Genomic DNA, 14,561 nt, shown 5'->3' on the forward strand with positions numbered 1-14,561 from the left:
ATAGTGGCTATGTCTAAGTTAGACAAGTAGATGAGCAGACGAATCTGCAATTGTGAATTACTTGAAATTTCTTTACCGCTTATCTATTATAGACTTTTAAAATATATGTGTAGATTGTATTAGCTTTTCATGAAAATTAACAGTATTGTGGTACATAATTACACTGGAATTCTATTTATTCACTAATTAAGTTCAAACTGTCACTTCCATGGATCAAAACAAGGGAAACAAAATCAACCAGGCTTATTTTGTATCTTTCTGTTCTTCTGAATACCAGCTATGTGAACATTTGGAAATAACTTCAGGAACAAGGCTTTTTTCTCACCTATCTAAAGTTGCCAGAAGATATCTAAGCAGAATTTAAGAAATTGACAAAAAAAATGCAGGAAGCTGGAATGCAGGTCTGGGTGGAGTTGGAACTTACTGCTGTGACTCCTTCTCCCAGTGCTGAAAAACAGATATAGTCAGGAGGAAGTAACATAGATTGGCAGTCACCCACGTATCTCTGGTGTTACCTTAATTTCAAGCATACAGGCCATAAAGTGTTTGAATGTCTTAAATACACCTAAATTGTATTCTTTTTAAAGGTCCATTAGAGATACTAAAACGAACATCTAAATTATTCTGCCTGTCTCTACCATTAACTTACAGCTATTTGTCCTATCTCTTTGTAAAAAGCTATCTGAACTTACAGATGAGGTCTGTCTACAGGTGTATCTTATCCTCTAGCATGTTTCTCTTCAAGGCCCCTAAAATACAACACAGTAGCTCTTTTAAGAACACTACCTTTTGTTTCATAATTTACCTCTTAAGCCTTACACATTCATATACTTATGTGTTGGAACTGTTTGTCTATACTATTACTTCCTTAGTGCTTAGACTTTCCTTGTCCTTGATGGGTGCTTAGATATTACATGAAATGAAAAAAAAACCCCACTATATTCTAACCAAGTCTCTTAAGGACAGTGAAAGGAATACAGATACCTGAGGTAATTAACATAGAAAAGGAAGAACTTATTTTTGAGAGATTTTGTTTTCTAGGAAATCCAACAGAAGAAATGGAAATATTGCAATTTTTTGTGGAGCAATATAAAGCAGAGAAGAGATGTATTTATAGGAAAATTTCAAAGTTACACATTTGAAAAACATGGAGGTTAATCCATTAACACATACAAAACCAAACTGGCAAAGTGAAGAGAAATAGCTTCCTTCCAAATAATGATGTGAAGTTTCAACAACATAAAGCACATCCAAACAGACTTCAGTGGATTCAATTTAATACAATGTACATTCATGCTGTGGCAGTAACTTTCACATTATCTGTGTGACTTTTCTCAGTTGACTGAAGACAAACACAAAGGCACAATTCAAAAGAATACACTAACATTTACAATAGTTTTAAACAAATGTAAAGAACAAATTTGAAGTATTAAAATATTTGAATGTAGATCAACCTGAATATATTTTAATTCAAGAAATACTCTACTTTTCAACACTCATTTCAATGTGAAGGTAGTTCCAGTTGTCCAGTGACTTACTATCCATTGAACATATAACAATAATTAAGCATTCACATGACTGGATAGCTAAAGAACCCAGATTTTGAAATATCTCAGGTTTTTTGTAATGAACCCTGCTGAAAGTCCTTTTTCTATTTTAAACATATAAAAATAAATGCCTTTCCTTCCCTCCTCATTACAGCATTCAGTAACCAAGGATTATGAAATACTGAAAGAAACCAATCAATTATGGTGCTTTAGGTAATAAAATGCTGGAATCAGGCTGACTCATTTCCTTGTTGCAAATTTTTGGTCTCAAAAGAAACAGAAGCAATATAAAACTACTTTGTTCTTTAAAAAAAAGACTATTGAGAGATAACTATTCTGTAATTTATAGAATTAAAGGGTGTCTGTCATTTTTAAGCATTTGGTAAGAATCCTTTCACATGTCTGAATATTTGGAATGTGTTTGTGAGTCATTAAAATGTAGTTCTAGGGAAAAAACAAGAAGTTAACATTTTCATTCTATATTCTATAAATTTAGGTCCTGTGGATTATTAAGATACTAAGCTTCAGCCTTTTTGTTTGTTTAGTCTGAAAGCAGCATGTTACTTCCCTGCTTTATTTCATGCCCTGCAAAAGCTAATTATAATAAAAACGTGACCACTCACCTTTTATTTTAATCACACAACTATGTTTCAATGTTGGTTGACATTAATTAGATCTTGGTTTCTCAAAATGTGTTCATCTAAGTCAAGAAAAACGCAGAAGGAAACCTCCCCTAAATGTTAAGCACATTGTTCCTGAGCCAAAATTAAATCATGTATCTTTAAACTTTCTTGTAACTTTTCTTACAGCAAGGCAATTTTTGCATTCTGGCCAAGGAGAGCTGCTTTCTTTTGGCAAATAAAATCATGCTTCTGGAGAAACACTGACTTAGATATATAGAATTTGTCCCCTTGTCAACAGAGCTCTAACAAATACAGTATTATATATTTATTTTACCTAACTTAAACGCTTTCAAAAGATTGATATGAAAAAATTTTCAATCTGTAATATATTTTTACCCAATATGTTTATGTTCATTTTAAAACTTTCCCCAGAAGAACTGGTTTTTGGCCAAGATTTAAGAAACTCCAAAATGGCTTAGCCAAAAGTTGTCAATTAAAAATTTAGCCACAGAGCCTGACCTGTGGTGGCGCAGTGGATAAAGCGTCAACCTGGAAATGCTGAGGTTGCCGGTTCAAAACCCTGGGCTTGCCTGGTCAAGGCACATATGGGAGTTGATGCTTCCTGCTCCTCCCCCCTTCTCTCTCTCTCTCTCTCCCCTCTCTATAATGAATAAATAAAAAAAAAAAAAAAAAAAAAAAAGGTGAAAAGAGGTAAATTTAAAAAAAAAAAAAATTTAGCCACAGTGATTAAATGTAATGTTTTCAAAAAACCAACTTGTCTCTACTTTTCATTCTTGGATATTTGGAAACATATATTTTGACTCTTGAGAGAAAACACTTGGTGGCACACTAAGGAAGGAGTCCATGACTTAACAAATCATAGAGGCAGGGTAGTTATTCCAAAATGATAGAAAATATCTGTGTGCCTTTGCTTTGTTTGAAGAGAAATGGAGTTTATCTACTCAAAAGTTTTCAGTGCCCAAATCAATAATTACTGTTAAAATGCCACCAAAATTAAATATTACTCATAAACTAAACTATTTCCAATAACAATTTTAATTACCTTTTATAAGGACTACAATGTAACTTTCATTATTAAGAGTCTTATATAGCTCCTCATAGGATTATCACAAACCACCTTTTAGATTTCGAATGAACTAGTTCTAATCCAGTCCAAGTTAAAAACTGTTCACATTCAGAGTACTAGTATTGCACATTACACTCATATATTAGGAATGTATTTTCTCCCCCTCAAATGGGTTCATTATCTATAAATTACACCTCATCTGAATTTATAAAACTCAAAAGTGCTGCTTCTCTTCTACTGAACAAATAAAATACATTAATATTCTTGTAGTCTCAAAATACTTCATGAACCCTGAAGTGATTCTCTATGGAAGGAGCTTCCTTTGCAAAATGAATTTGGCTAGTCACCTGCATACCAAAATCTCCAAGAATCTCAACAAATTTCTTGTGCTCCTTTCCAATCCAAGATCTCATTGGATCACATACTTGGTAAGGTGTTACATGGGTATGAACAATGATCCCTGTTTGTGCAAGTTCTTTCAAGATTTCTGGATGAGTGATCCAAGTATTGCTTCCTCCAGAATGACCGCCATCCAGCCAGTACATGGTTTTTATGCTGTTGATAAAAGCATCTATGGTCTTGTCTTTCTTAGCTTCTTTCAATTCAAAAAGCAACTGATTCAAAACAACACAACCTTTACTGAATCCAATCAAAGTAAAAGAAGCACTATTTAGTGATGGTGGATAAAAACTCATGGCAGACTCATCATAGTTTTCACAGGGGCTCTCTTTTTCTCCCTGGCAACCATTAGTAGTATGAGAAGAACTGGAACTACAATTAGATGCTTTGGAGTCTTTATTCAAATCTTTCACATTCTTCTTTGGTAGTAAACTGTTCTGACTTAAGTTAAAAGCATTAACTAATAGTGTATAAAGGTGCTTAAAAGCTCCAAAGTCAGTATTGTGTTCTGGAGCACCAAACATATTACTTTTCACAAAATTGTCATAGCAGCTGAATTTGTGCAAATGCATTCGGGAACACTTTATCACCCAAATATAACTATTGGGGAACCGGTGGGCTAAAATGGTGGCAACATTTTCTAGACTCCAGTTTTCCCACTGATAATTCTCAGGATGGTGAGTCATAATTTCATGATAATTCTGAAAGGTAAGAAAGATGAAACAAGCATTAAATACATATTAATATAAAATTATTTCCACAAAATAGTTTCCCATTTTTATTGGAAGTTGAGATGTTACAACCTATAGTTAATACACTATAAATGAAAACTATAAATCTGTCATTACTTTCTGGTTATAAAATTTTGACCAAATCATTTCTTCTGTTTAAGCCTCAAATCCAAAAGAAAGGGTTATAAGACATAATAGCTAAATAGCATAGTAGAAATTTAAATAATAAAACACTTCAGAAAGATTATAGATATTTTTCATAAATTTTATTTAGTATACATATGATCTATTCATAAAACATTAGTTGAAAATAAAAATTTGGTATATTAGAATTTTTGACCAACACACAACTTAAAAATATTTGTCCATTAAAGATGCTATCATGAACCTGACCCTATTTGGATTACTCTAGCAACCTGAATACTATGTTTGATTTCAATTTTTGTTTTACAGACAAAGCTGCAATGAACATTACAGGAAAATTCTTTTTATGTATCTATGATTACATCCTTAAAAATAAATTCCTAGATAAGAAAAAGTAGGCCAAAGAATATTCATAATTTAAGGTTAGGTATTTATATAGACTACAATACTGTCTTCCAAAGAGGTATGTTTAACTTTCCTTTTATGTTTGTTAAATTTCATAGGCACAGGAGTGATATTCTAATTTGGATTTATTGAAAATTTGAATGAAGTTGAAATTTTGTTCATATATTAGCCACCTGGATTTCTACTTGTATAAGTACATATCTTTTGTCCTTTTAAAATTCAGTCTGTAACTTTTTTGTTTCAGTTCTGGGACATGCATGTAAAGTTTGTTTTTCTGTTAATTTTTATTCATAACATTTTTTAAAATGGGAGATTCATTTAAACTTATTTACTCTAAAAAGTTTATTGGATACCTACTGATTGGGTATGGATTAGAAAAAACTAAACTCCTCTCCACATAGAGTTTACATTCTAAGTAGAGATATACCACAAACAACTATTAGTAAATAGAGCAACACTGTCCAACAGAAATATAACATGAGCTACACATAAAATTTTCTAGTAACTATATTCAAAAAGCAGATGAAAATTATTTTTAATAATACATTTTGAGCCCAAATATCCAAAATATTACAGTTTCAACATATAACCCATATAAAATATTATTCTATTGCTTTCTCTTTCCAATCCAGCTATATTTTACACTTACAGCACATCTCAATTTGGATGCTAAATTTTCACTGGAAATAATTGGAATTTAGATTTCATAAAATTTATAGGTGAAAAAGTAGATTCACATACCAAGTTGTTCAAATATACTTAAAACTTTTCCAGGAACTGACTTGAGCATCAGTTTTTAAAGTTAAATACAATTAAAAATTTATTCCTTGATTAGACAACATTTCCAGTAGTCAATAGCCAGTGGCTGGCGGGTAGACAGCACGGAACATTAGACGGCAGTAAGCGCAGTGGAGTATGAGAAAGCAGGGAAAGGAGCACAAGATTTTGAAGAGGGTGGGAGATTATTATATTATTATTTTTTTTATTTTATTTATTTTTTTGTATTTTTCTGAAGCTGGAAACGGGGAGGCAGTCAGACAGACTCCCGTATGCGCCTGACGGGGATCCACCCAGCACGCCCACCAGGGGGTGATGCTCTGCCCCTCTGGGGTGTCGCTCTGTTCCGACCAGAGCCACTCTAGCGCCTGGGGCAGAGGCCAAGGAGCCATCCCCAGCGCCCAGGCCATCTTTTTGCTCCAATGGAGCCTCGCTGCAGGAGGGGAAGAGAGAGACAGAGAGGAAGGAGAAGGGGAGGGGTGGAGAAGCAGATGGGCGCCTCTCCTGTGTGCCCTGGCCGGGAATTGAACCCCGGACTTCCGCACGCCAGGCCAACGCTCTACCACTGAGCCAACCGGCCAGGGCCGGGTGGGAGATTATTAATTTAAAGACAGTGGTTTCCAATGAGGCAATGGTTGAGAAGTAGTACCTCAAGAACTGAGGGAGTGAATCGTGGTATTTCAGGCATAGGAAAACTGCAGCTGCAAAGGGCCCTGAAGTGGAAGTATGCTTGGCAGACCCAAGAGGCCAGAGCACCAGTGGAGTGAAAAGGAGCAAAAGTCATTGCCAAGAAAAGATTTCTGGGGAGGAGGGACATGCTGATCATGCCTTCTGAGACATCATGAAGACTTGGCTTCTGCTCTGACAGGGTTTGGAGCAGAGGGGTGATACAGTCTATATTTTAAAGGATTACTGTATGTGAAGGGGCAACAGCTGATGAAGCAGAGGCTACTGAAGTATAATCCCAACGACAAGGTGGCTTGAACCAGAGTGGTGGTAGAGCTGAAGGTGGTAAGAAGTGGCCAGGTTCTGCATATATTTTAAAGGTAGTCAGCAGCACTTGCTGATGGATTGGATGACAGAAAGAAAGAGAGAGTTGTAACTTTTCCTTATTTCCAACAGTCATATACTATATATATATCAGTTTTAAATGCACCTCCCTTTTGATTTAGTAATTCTACTTCTAAAAATTTACCTTAGCGATCTACTTGTCTACATGCGAAAATATGTATGATTATTTTGGCTTCAAAATATTGGAGCAGTTTTACGAGTACTCATGGGTTGTAAAGTAGCAAAAAATGTTCTGATTCCTAATTGGGTTGAATATTTTTCTATTGGCAACTTTCATTTTTCTCTTTTGTTAATTCTCTTTCATGTCCTTTGATTTTTCCCAACAGGATGCTCAAAGTCCTTCATAACATTATGTATCTCATTAATAGTGTCATATATGTTAAAAGGCTATCATTTAATTTTTTTTAGATTATGCTATTTACCTTCTGCATATCAGATTTGTGATAAAAAGTATGGTAAAATTATCATAGGAGTATATATCTGAAAGGGCTCATCTAAATTTTTTATAGCTAAGGAAACTGAGGTCATAAAAACTATGTAGTTATTTATTTAGTTAATGAGCCAAAATTAACTCAAGATTTTATGATTTTTTTATCACATAGTTGATAAATCTAAAAACTTGGTATTTTCTTTGATTTCCTCCATGATCGGAAGGGTAAATGTTTATACTAAGGAACTATGTATACTAAAATGTAAAATGGGATTTTTACTGTTGTGTCCAAGCCCAGATCTGAGAACAATGGATAGGTACTCCCATTTTCAAAAGACATCACACTTCTCATAGGACTTGCTAATGAAGTAGCCAAAACTGGTTCTACAACCCAGATAATGACCAAGACAATCTACAAAAAAAACTAAGACTCTGGAAAGAGTTTTGTGTTTGTTTTTTTTTAATTTTCCACTGATTTGAAAGAGGAAGTGGGGAAGAAAGGGAGTAGGCAGAGAGAGGGGGAGGGGGGCAAAGTGAGAGGGGGAGAGGGAGAGAGAAAAGCATCAACTCACTGCTCGATCTAGTTGTTCCATTTAGTTGTGCACTCACTGGCTGCCTCCTGCATGTTCCCGACTGAGGATTGAACCTGCGACCACGGCAAGCAAGCTGGGACAACACTCTATCCACTGAGCAACCTAGCCATAGCCGAGAGGGTTTTCTCTTTGAGAGTTTTCATTCCAGTTGGGAATGCAATGCACTTATTCTCCCTGTAGGGGTAAAGTGTGGGAGCACGCTTCTCCTCATTCCCAGTAAGGCAAAAGGCAAGAGAATCTACTAGAGAGATGACGGGATGTTTACTAATCTGCAAATATTTATAGGCCCACCCCATACTGCTACTGAAATAAAGGTACTAAGGATTTTTAGGAAAACTTGATGAACGTCTCTAAGAATTTGTAGAGATTCATGATAAAGATTTAAGCTCAGTGGACTAGCCTTACAGGAGAGTGAGGAGACCTATATTAGGTACAAGCTATACTTTCATCAAAAATGGAGCAAAGGCATGCCCTTACCAGACAGCTTGGTTAGTTGGAGCATCATCCTGAAGTGCAGAGGTTGCCAATTCGATCCCACAGTCAGCACATACAGTAATAAATCAATGTTCCTGTTTCTCTCTCTTTCTCTCCCTTCCTCTCTGACAAAAATCAATCAAAAAAGGGAAGGAGGGGGGATGCAATATATTTGCTGAGCATAAAGTAGATATCCTAAGTAAGGAAGTTTGATGAAAACAGGATCCAGCCTAAGAAGGCTGCCTGACAGAGCCACAGGGGTACATCACCAGGTGTGAAATAAAAAAATATATACACCGGGGCAAAAATAGGTTCACAATTTTGAGTACATGAAAATTGTAATCCGCCTGACCAGGCGGTGGCACAGTGAATAGAGCATCGGACTGGAATGTGGAGGACCCAGGTTTGAGACCCCGAGGTTGACAGCTTGAGCGTGGGCTCATCTGGTTTGAGCAAGGCTCACCAGCTTGAGCCCAAAGTCGCTGGCTCGAGCAAGGGGTCACTCGGTCTGCTGTGCCCCCTCCCCCTGGTCAAGGCACATATGAGAAATCAATCAATGAACAACTAAGGAACTGCAACGAAGAATTGATGCTTCTCATCTATCTCCCTTCCTGTCTGTCTGTCCCTCTCTCTGACTATCTCTGCCACACACACACACAAAAAAAATAAAGAAAGAAAATTGCAATCCTACTTTTGCCCAACCATATTTATGATACATATACATACAGGGCTCTGCCCCTGGTTCCTGGCACAGAGCTCCCAAAAGCCCTGGAATTTCCTCCGTAACAGGAATGTCTCTTGTTCTAATGAGGGGACTTTTGGTGGGCTCCTGGATATGGGCTAGTCACCAGAAAGATCCACAGATGATCAGAAGTTTGGAACTTTCAGCCCCACTACCCATTCTCCAGTGGGGGGGCTGGAAACGGAGTTAATAATAGATCATGACTATGCGATGAAGCCTCCCTAAAATCCCAAAGTACAGGTCTGCGTATCTTTCAGGTTGGTGAACATGGCAGTGCTAGGAAAGTGATGCACTCAGAGAAAACAAGGAAAGTGCACCCCTTCCTACATATCTTACTCTGTGCATGAATTCTAGGTGGATGCTCCTAGCTAATGAAAATCCAGAAGAGGCAAAAACTATAGTGAAAGAAAGCAGATCAGTGATTGTATGGGGCTGAGAAAAGAGACTGACTGAAGTAGGCACAAGGGTACTTTTCAGGGTGATGGTGATGTTGTACAACATGATTGTGGTGTTGGTTACATAATTGTAGTATTTGTCAAAATTCATCAAATTGTAAACTTACCTTTTAAAAAGACAGAAATAAGTGTAATTCTATATCCTGAGGCTTTATAAAAAAAGATAACTCAAGAAAATTAGAAACCACCTACTTATTAGAATCCTGACCACCCTCCCAAATCATCACTAATGGGTAAGAAAAACATCAAAAGATATCTAAAGAAATATGAATTACTATGTCCTCAGCCTTCCTGGAATTTAAGTGATAAAAGGACAAGTATAGAATAAAAAAGACCAACAACAAAAGATACAACAGGAACATTAAGAAAGTAATGGTAATTAGGATTTAAAATTACAGGGACAACCAGATACAATTAATAACAATGAATCTGTGTTAAGATGAGGCAAAGCTTCCAATGATATCTGACAAAGTTCTGTTTGGCCTATTCTATTCAGTACTTACCCAAATTACAAATAAAGATCTAGAAAGAATGCTTATTTAATGTATATGTAATACAAACCAAAATAATGGCTCTAAAAGGATCAATACAACTGGAAAGGTAAGATGTGTAATGGTAAATTTCATATGGATAAGCATTAAGCTCAAAAGAATCAAGTACAAAGATATGGATGAGAAAATCTGAGCCTAAATACATTTTATATATTAATAGCCAAGACTTATCAAACACTTCATGCATTGATCAAAGTAACTTACATACATTCATTCATTCATTCAACAAGTTATCTATTGAACACCTACTACATGCCAGTCACTGCATATATCAGTGGAAACAGACATGAAGCTTACATTGCAGTGGTTGAAGACAGACAAACCAAAATGAATAACTAATACATTTGGTTATTAAACCAGATGGCCAGAAAAGGCTTCACAGTGAAGGCAACTTTTGAGCAAAGACTTGAAACTGGTGAGGTAATGATTCCTACATATATCTTCATGAAGACTGTTCTTCCAGGCAGTATCTTTAAAACTTTTGAGGTGAAGTGTGCCTACCATGAGCAATTTGAAGAAGGCTGGTGTGGCTGGAGCAGAGTAAAAGAGAAAAAGGAGATAGAAAAGCAAAGAGATGGAAAAAAGTGAAGATAGTGAAGGGCCTTGCTGGCCATCAAGAAGTCTCTGGCTTCTATCGAGTGGCATGGGAAGCGATTGGAGTCTTGAGCAGACAGGTGTGTCATGATTGGACTTACACATTTTAAAATAATTATTCTGGTCACTTTTAGATATATCAAAAAGGTGAAGCCACTTTGTTGATGGGTTAAGATATGCAATGTGAAAGAGAGGACTAAAAGAAAACTTCAAAATATCTCACCTGAGCAACCGAAAAGAAAGTTTCCATTAACTGAGATGAGGGAGGAGACTGCAGGAAGGACAGGTTTAGGGCACAGATCTGACCATTTTAGGTTTGAAATATTAAATATTTAAAATGAAATACTGTACATGCAAATGGTAAGTCTAAAGTTTGTGGTATATGTCCAGGCTAGATACACAAATGTTGAAAGTTGTCACGAGTTACAGGTAGTTTATAAACTACACAGGACCAAAAGAGATGACTAAGGAGTAAAGGTAGACAGAGAAAAAAGCCCAAGAACTGAACACAAGCGTACCCTGCCCATACTAAAAAATGTCATCAGAAAGATGTGAAGGAAGTGTAATTCAATGGTATTCACATTTTGAATCTTCATTGATACCCCATCAATTATTATTCCCATTTTATAGTTGAAGTAGCTGCAATTGGTCACAGAGAGATTTAATAGCTAAAAAGTGCAGAATCAGGGTTCAAACCTAGGCAATCTGACCTAAATGCCTTTTGATGAATTATCTTCTATTTCTTCTTTAAAAGACTGGATTTTTAGAGCACATCATACACTACATAAGTCAACAGTATATCATCTAAAAAGATAATGGAATCTCAGGCTACATAAAGAAATGGATGATGTCAAAACAAAAGCAGGTATTACTCTAACTGTATTTAGCATTTTTTAGACCTCACCTGAAGACTTGCACTGTATTCTGGCTGGTACAGTTTAAAAACACTTAGTAGGTGCTCAATAAAGGTTGGTTATCATACTATCAACACCATTATAATAGCTGCACACAATAGCTGGTCCACAATCTGGAAGTCACTGTCAGCAATGTCATGCTGTTTTCCCAAACTGAGCAATAGGCCATTGATTGAGTAAATTGAGCTTCTTTTCTTAAATCTAAATAGTAGTTTTTTTCAGAGTGTTTATTAGCAGTCAACTAGGTCAATTATTTTGAGGACAAGAGAAAAAAACTACAGATATCTTCATCATTTGACCCATGGCACTGAATTTTTAAGTATATAATTTTAAGCATCAATTTCAAAACCAATAATAGTTTCATGATATAAGAAACATGATATAAGACAGGTATCTACACCAATACTATTCAACAGAACTTTCTGTGATAATGGAAATGTTCTGTGGAAACCTTCTGTATATATTTGCCTTACTCATTAGAACTCACAAACCTACTGAGCACCTGAAATGCAGCTCCTGCGACTGAGGAACTGGATTTTTAATTCTATTTAAATTATTTTTAATTGCCACATTTAATTAATGGCCACGGTATTAGACAACATAGTTCTAGATGAAGATCTACACTGACACCCAGCTTTCCAGGACAACACATCTACGGATATTTGTCTGAAGCTATAAAATTAATAATGAAGATAATAAAATCACACACAGGGAAAAAAAAGTACAAATTAAATAAGCATGAAAATGTTGACATGTTTAGCAATTAATGTGCCTGCTTACTGACTGTCGTACCCCTGACGTGGTATATTTGTTTACTTGTTGGCTTTTTAATTGCTGCCAGTGGAACACTATGCGCTAAGTTAATTTAAAAGCCATCTCTGTCTCCTGCCCAACACACACACACACACACACACTCACTCACTCACACACACACACACACACGCGCACGCGCGCTCTCTCTCTCTCTGCCTCTGTCTCCCTCCCTCGCTCCCTCCGAGAAACCACGTCAAGGAATGAATATACGTGTCTCATTCCTATGTTTCAAATTCTACTCCCTTGAAGCCTGGACTGACAACGGACTCTTAGGACGTCGTAACTCCGCAAGGACGCCTCCCCCCCGCGGCTACTAGAGGAGGGGGTCAGGGGTGTGGAAGGGGCGGTTTTGGATTTCGTGCAGTAACGGAGGAGCCATCCCCCCGCGAGCGCAAGCGTGGTTGTGTCGGGGCGAGGCAAGGAACCGGGCACCAGCTACGAGGGGAGAATCGAGGAAATTCGCACACATGCACAAGAGGAAGGCACAGGTGCCCAGGCCGGCCCAGGTTACCTGCACATCCCCGGGGAAATAGACAACGTGATGCTGGGGCGGCGGCTGCAGCTCCTCCTCCGCCCGGCCCCCAGTGGGATCCCGCCGTTCCGTTCCCTCCGCCGCCGCCAGCAGGAGCAAGTCGTTGCTGCGCTGCGGGTCGGCTCCCGGCACGGTAGACAGCTGCAGGAACTGCTGCCGACGCCCCTCGGCCGCCGGCGAGCATCGCGCAGAGCTGCCGCCGCCCAAGTTCACGGTTCTGGCCTGAGAGAGTGAGGCGGCCATCCCGAGTCCGAGCTGCGGTAAAAGGAGCAGCAGCGGCGGCGACCGCAGGAGCCCGAACCCCCACATGAGTCGCCGCCGCAAGAACGGTTGGCCGACGGGTGGAGGAGGGGAAGGTCCTGAGGGAGGGACCTCGATAGGCCGCCCAACGGTTTGCTCTAGCGGCCCCGGCCAGACACGGCGCCGGAGCGATGACGGCGTCAGAGGCAGACGTCCTGTCGCAGAGTGCGTTAGGGAGAAGGGGTGTGCGCAAAATCCGACTCGGTTGCCGGGGGGACCAATGGAGTGGCGGGCCTGAGGAAGGACGTTTGTGATTGGTGGGTTCTGTCACAGCCGGGAAGTTCAAACGGAAGTCTGGGAAAAAGCCTGAATGACTGCAAGGAGAAAAGAACCACGGACGCGTACCCAAAGCCTGGATTTGTGGCGCATGCGCAGCAGCTGGAGCGGCTATAAGGCACAGTCCAGTGTTGTGGAAGGGTTTTGAGTTATCAAGATTACCATTCCAGTAGGCTCACCTTTCAGGTGAGGGTTTTCTAGGCCTTTAATCCTTAAAAGGGACACAGCCCCAAATATATGTGTAATAAATATTCTCTGTACAGAAATCTGTGGAAAGTCGTCTACAGGCCTTGGAAAAAGGGAATCTATCTCCCTCATAGCTTGGAGTTTTCTTTGTAGAATACCAACATTTCTAGGTTTATAAGAATTTGTGGTTAGGCATGAAGTCTAATGCGTCTCTGATTGTGAGTGGGTTTGGGACAGGAAAAATGGGGACAAGGCTTTACTTGTTATACATTTGCTGTTGTTTGGTATTTTAGGGTTTTCAAAAACCAGTTTGAACAGTGGGAAAATCATAGGTGTCCAACAGCCAGTCTGTAGGAATATGATTCAGCCAAATGTATGCTGAAGACAGAGAAGAGAGGGGGAGGACCCAATAGTCTAAACTCAAGTGCTTGGGAGGCAGGGCAATGTGTGGAAACTTGTGGGAGAGAATATTAGTGAGAATTATAAAAACTGCAGCCACCATTTATTGAGGCCTTACTATAGACCAGGAATCAAACTAAGCATTTTATATATTAACTGTCCTGAGTCTATATTGGTCAAATAAGTTTTTAAATATGATATATATGTTTGTTTACTTATAGTTTGTATTGGGTGAGGGGGACAGACTGTAAGCAGGCCAGGTCGTTGTAGCCTAAGGCTTAGTTTTAAGACTAAGCTTTTCCCCACACCCTTGACTGATTGCATGATATGCGGTGGTGCATTCTCACGAGGAATCCTATTATGCCTCAGATAAGTGACTTTGTATCAGAAACTTCCTTATTTGTATATTGGATTAAAGGTTTTGATTTCTACACTATAAAATAGGGGCAGATCGGGAGCTTGCTCTCTCTTGGTTCCTGAGATTAGCATTAGAGAGGAGAGCAGAGAAAGGCCACGTG

At 38.4% G+C, this 14,561-nt stretch overlaps 1 protein-coding gene across 1 annotated transcript; it reads right to left on the reverse strand.

Moving 5' to 3' along the window:
- Positions 1–2,904: 2,904 nt before the first annotated feature.
- C5H2orf69 (chromosome 5 C2orf69 homolog) lies at positions 2,905–14,290 on the reverse strand. The gene is made up of 2 exons (XM_066232807.1): positions 12,862–14,290; positions 2,905–4,357 (listed from the first exon to the last, which is right to left on the reverse strand). The coding sequence occupies exons 1-2, from the start codon at positions 13,189–13,191 to the stop codon at positions 3,530–3,532; spliced, it is 1,158 nt and encodes a 385-aa protein (XP_066088904.1). The 5' UTR covers positions 13,192–14,290; the 3' UTR covers positions 2,905–3,529.
- Between the last annotated feature and the right edge of the window lie 271 nt (positions 14,291–14,561).

This window comes from Saccopteryx bilineata, chromosome 5, assembly GCF_036850765.1.
Source record: "Saccopteryx bilineata isolate mSacBil1 chromosome 5, mSacBil1_pri_phased_curated, whole genome shotgun sequence".
Taxonomy (NCBI): domain Eukaryota; kingdom Metazoa; phylum Chordata; class Mammalia; order Chiroptera; family Emballonuridae; genus Saccopteryx; species Saccopteryx bilineata.

Bases quoted from the DNA above. Each gene is read 5' to 3' on its own strand.
- C5H2orf69 (XM_066232807.1), bottom strand. From the start codon at position 13,191: ATGTGGGGGTTCGGGCTCCTGCGGTCGCCGCCGCTGCTGCTCCTTTTA. The intron at 4,358-12,861 runs GTAACCTGGGCC...CTTACCTTTCAG, and splicing joins ATTTCCCCGGGGATGTGCAG to AATTATCATGAAATTATGAC.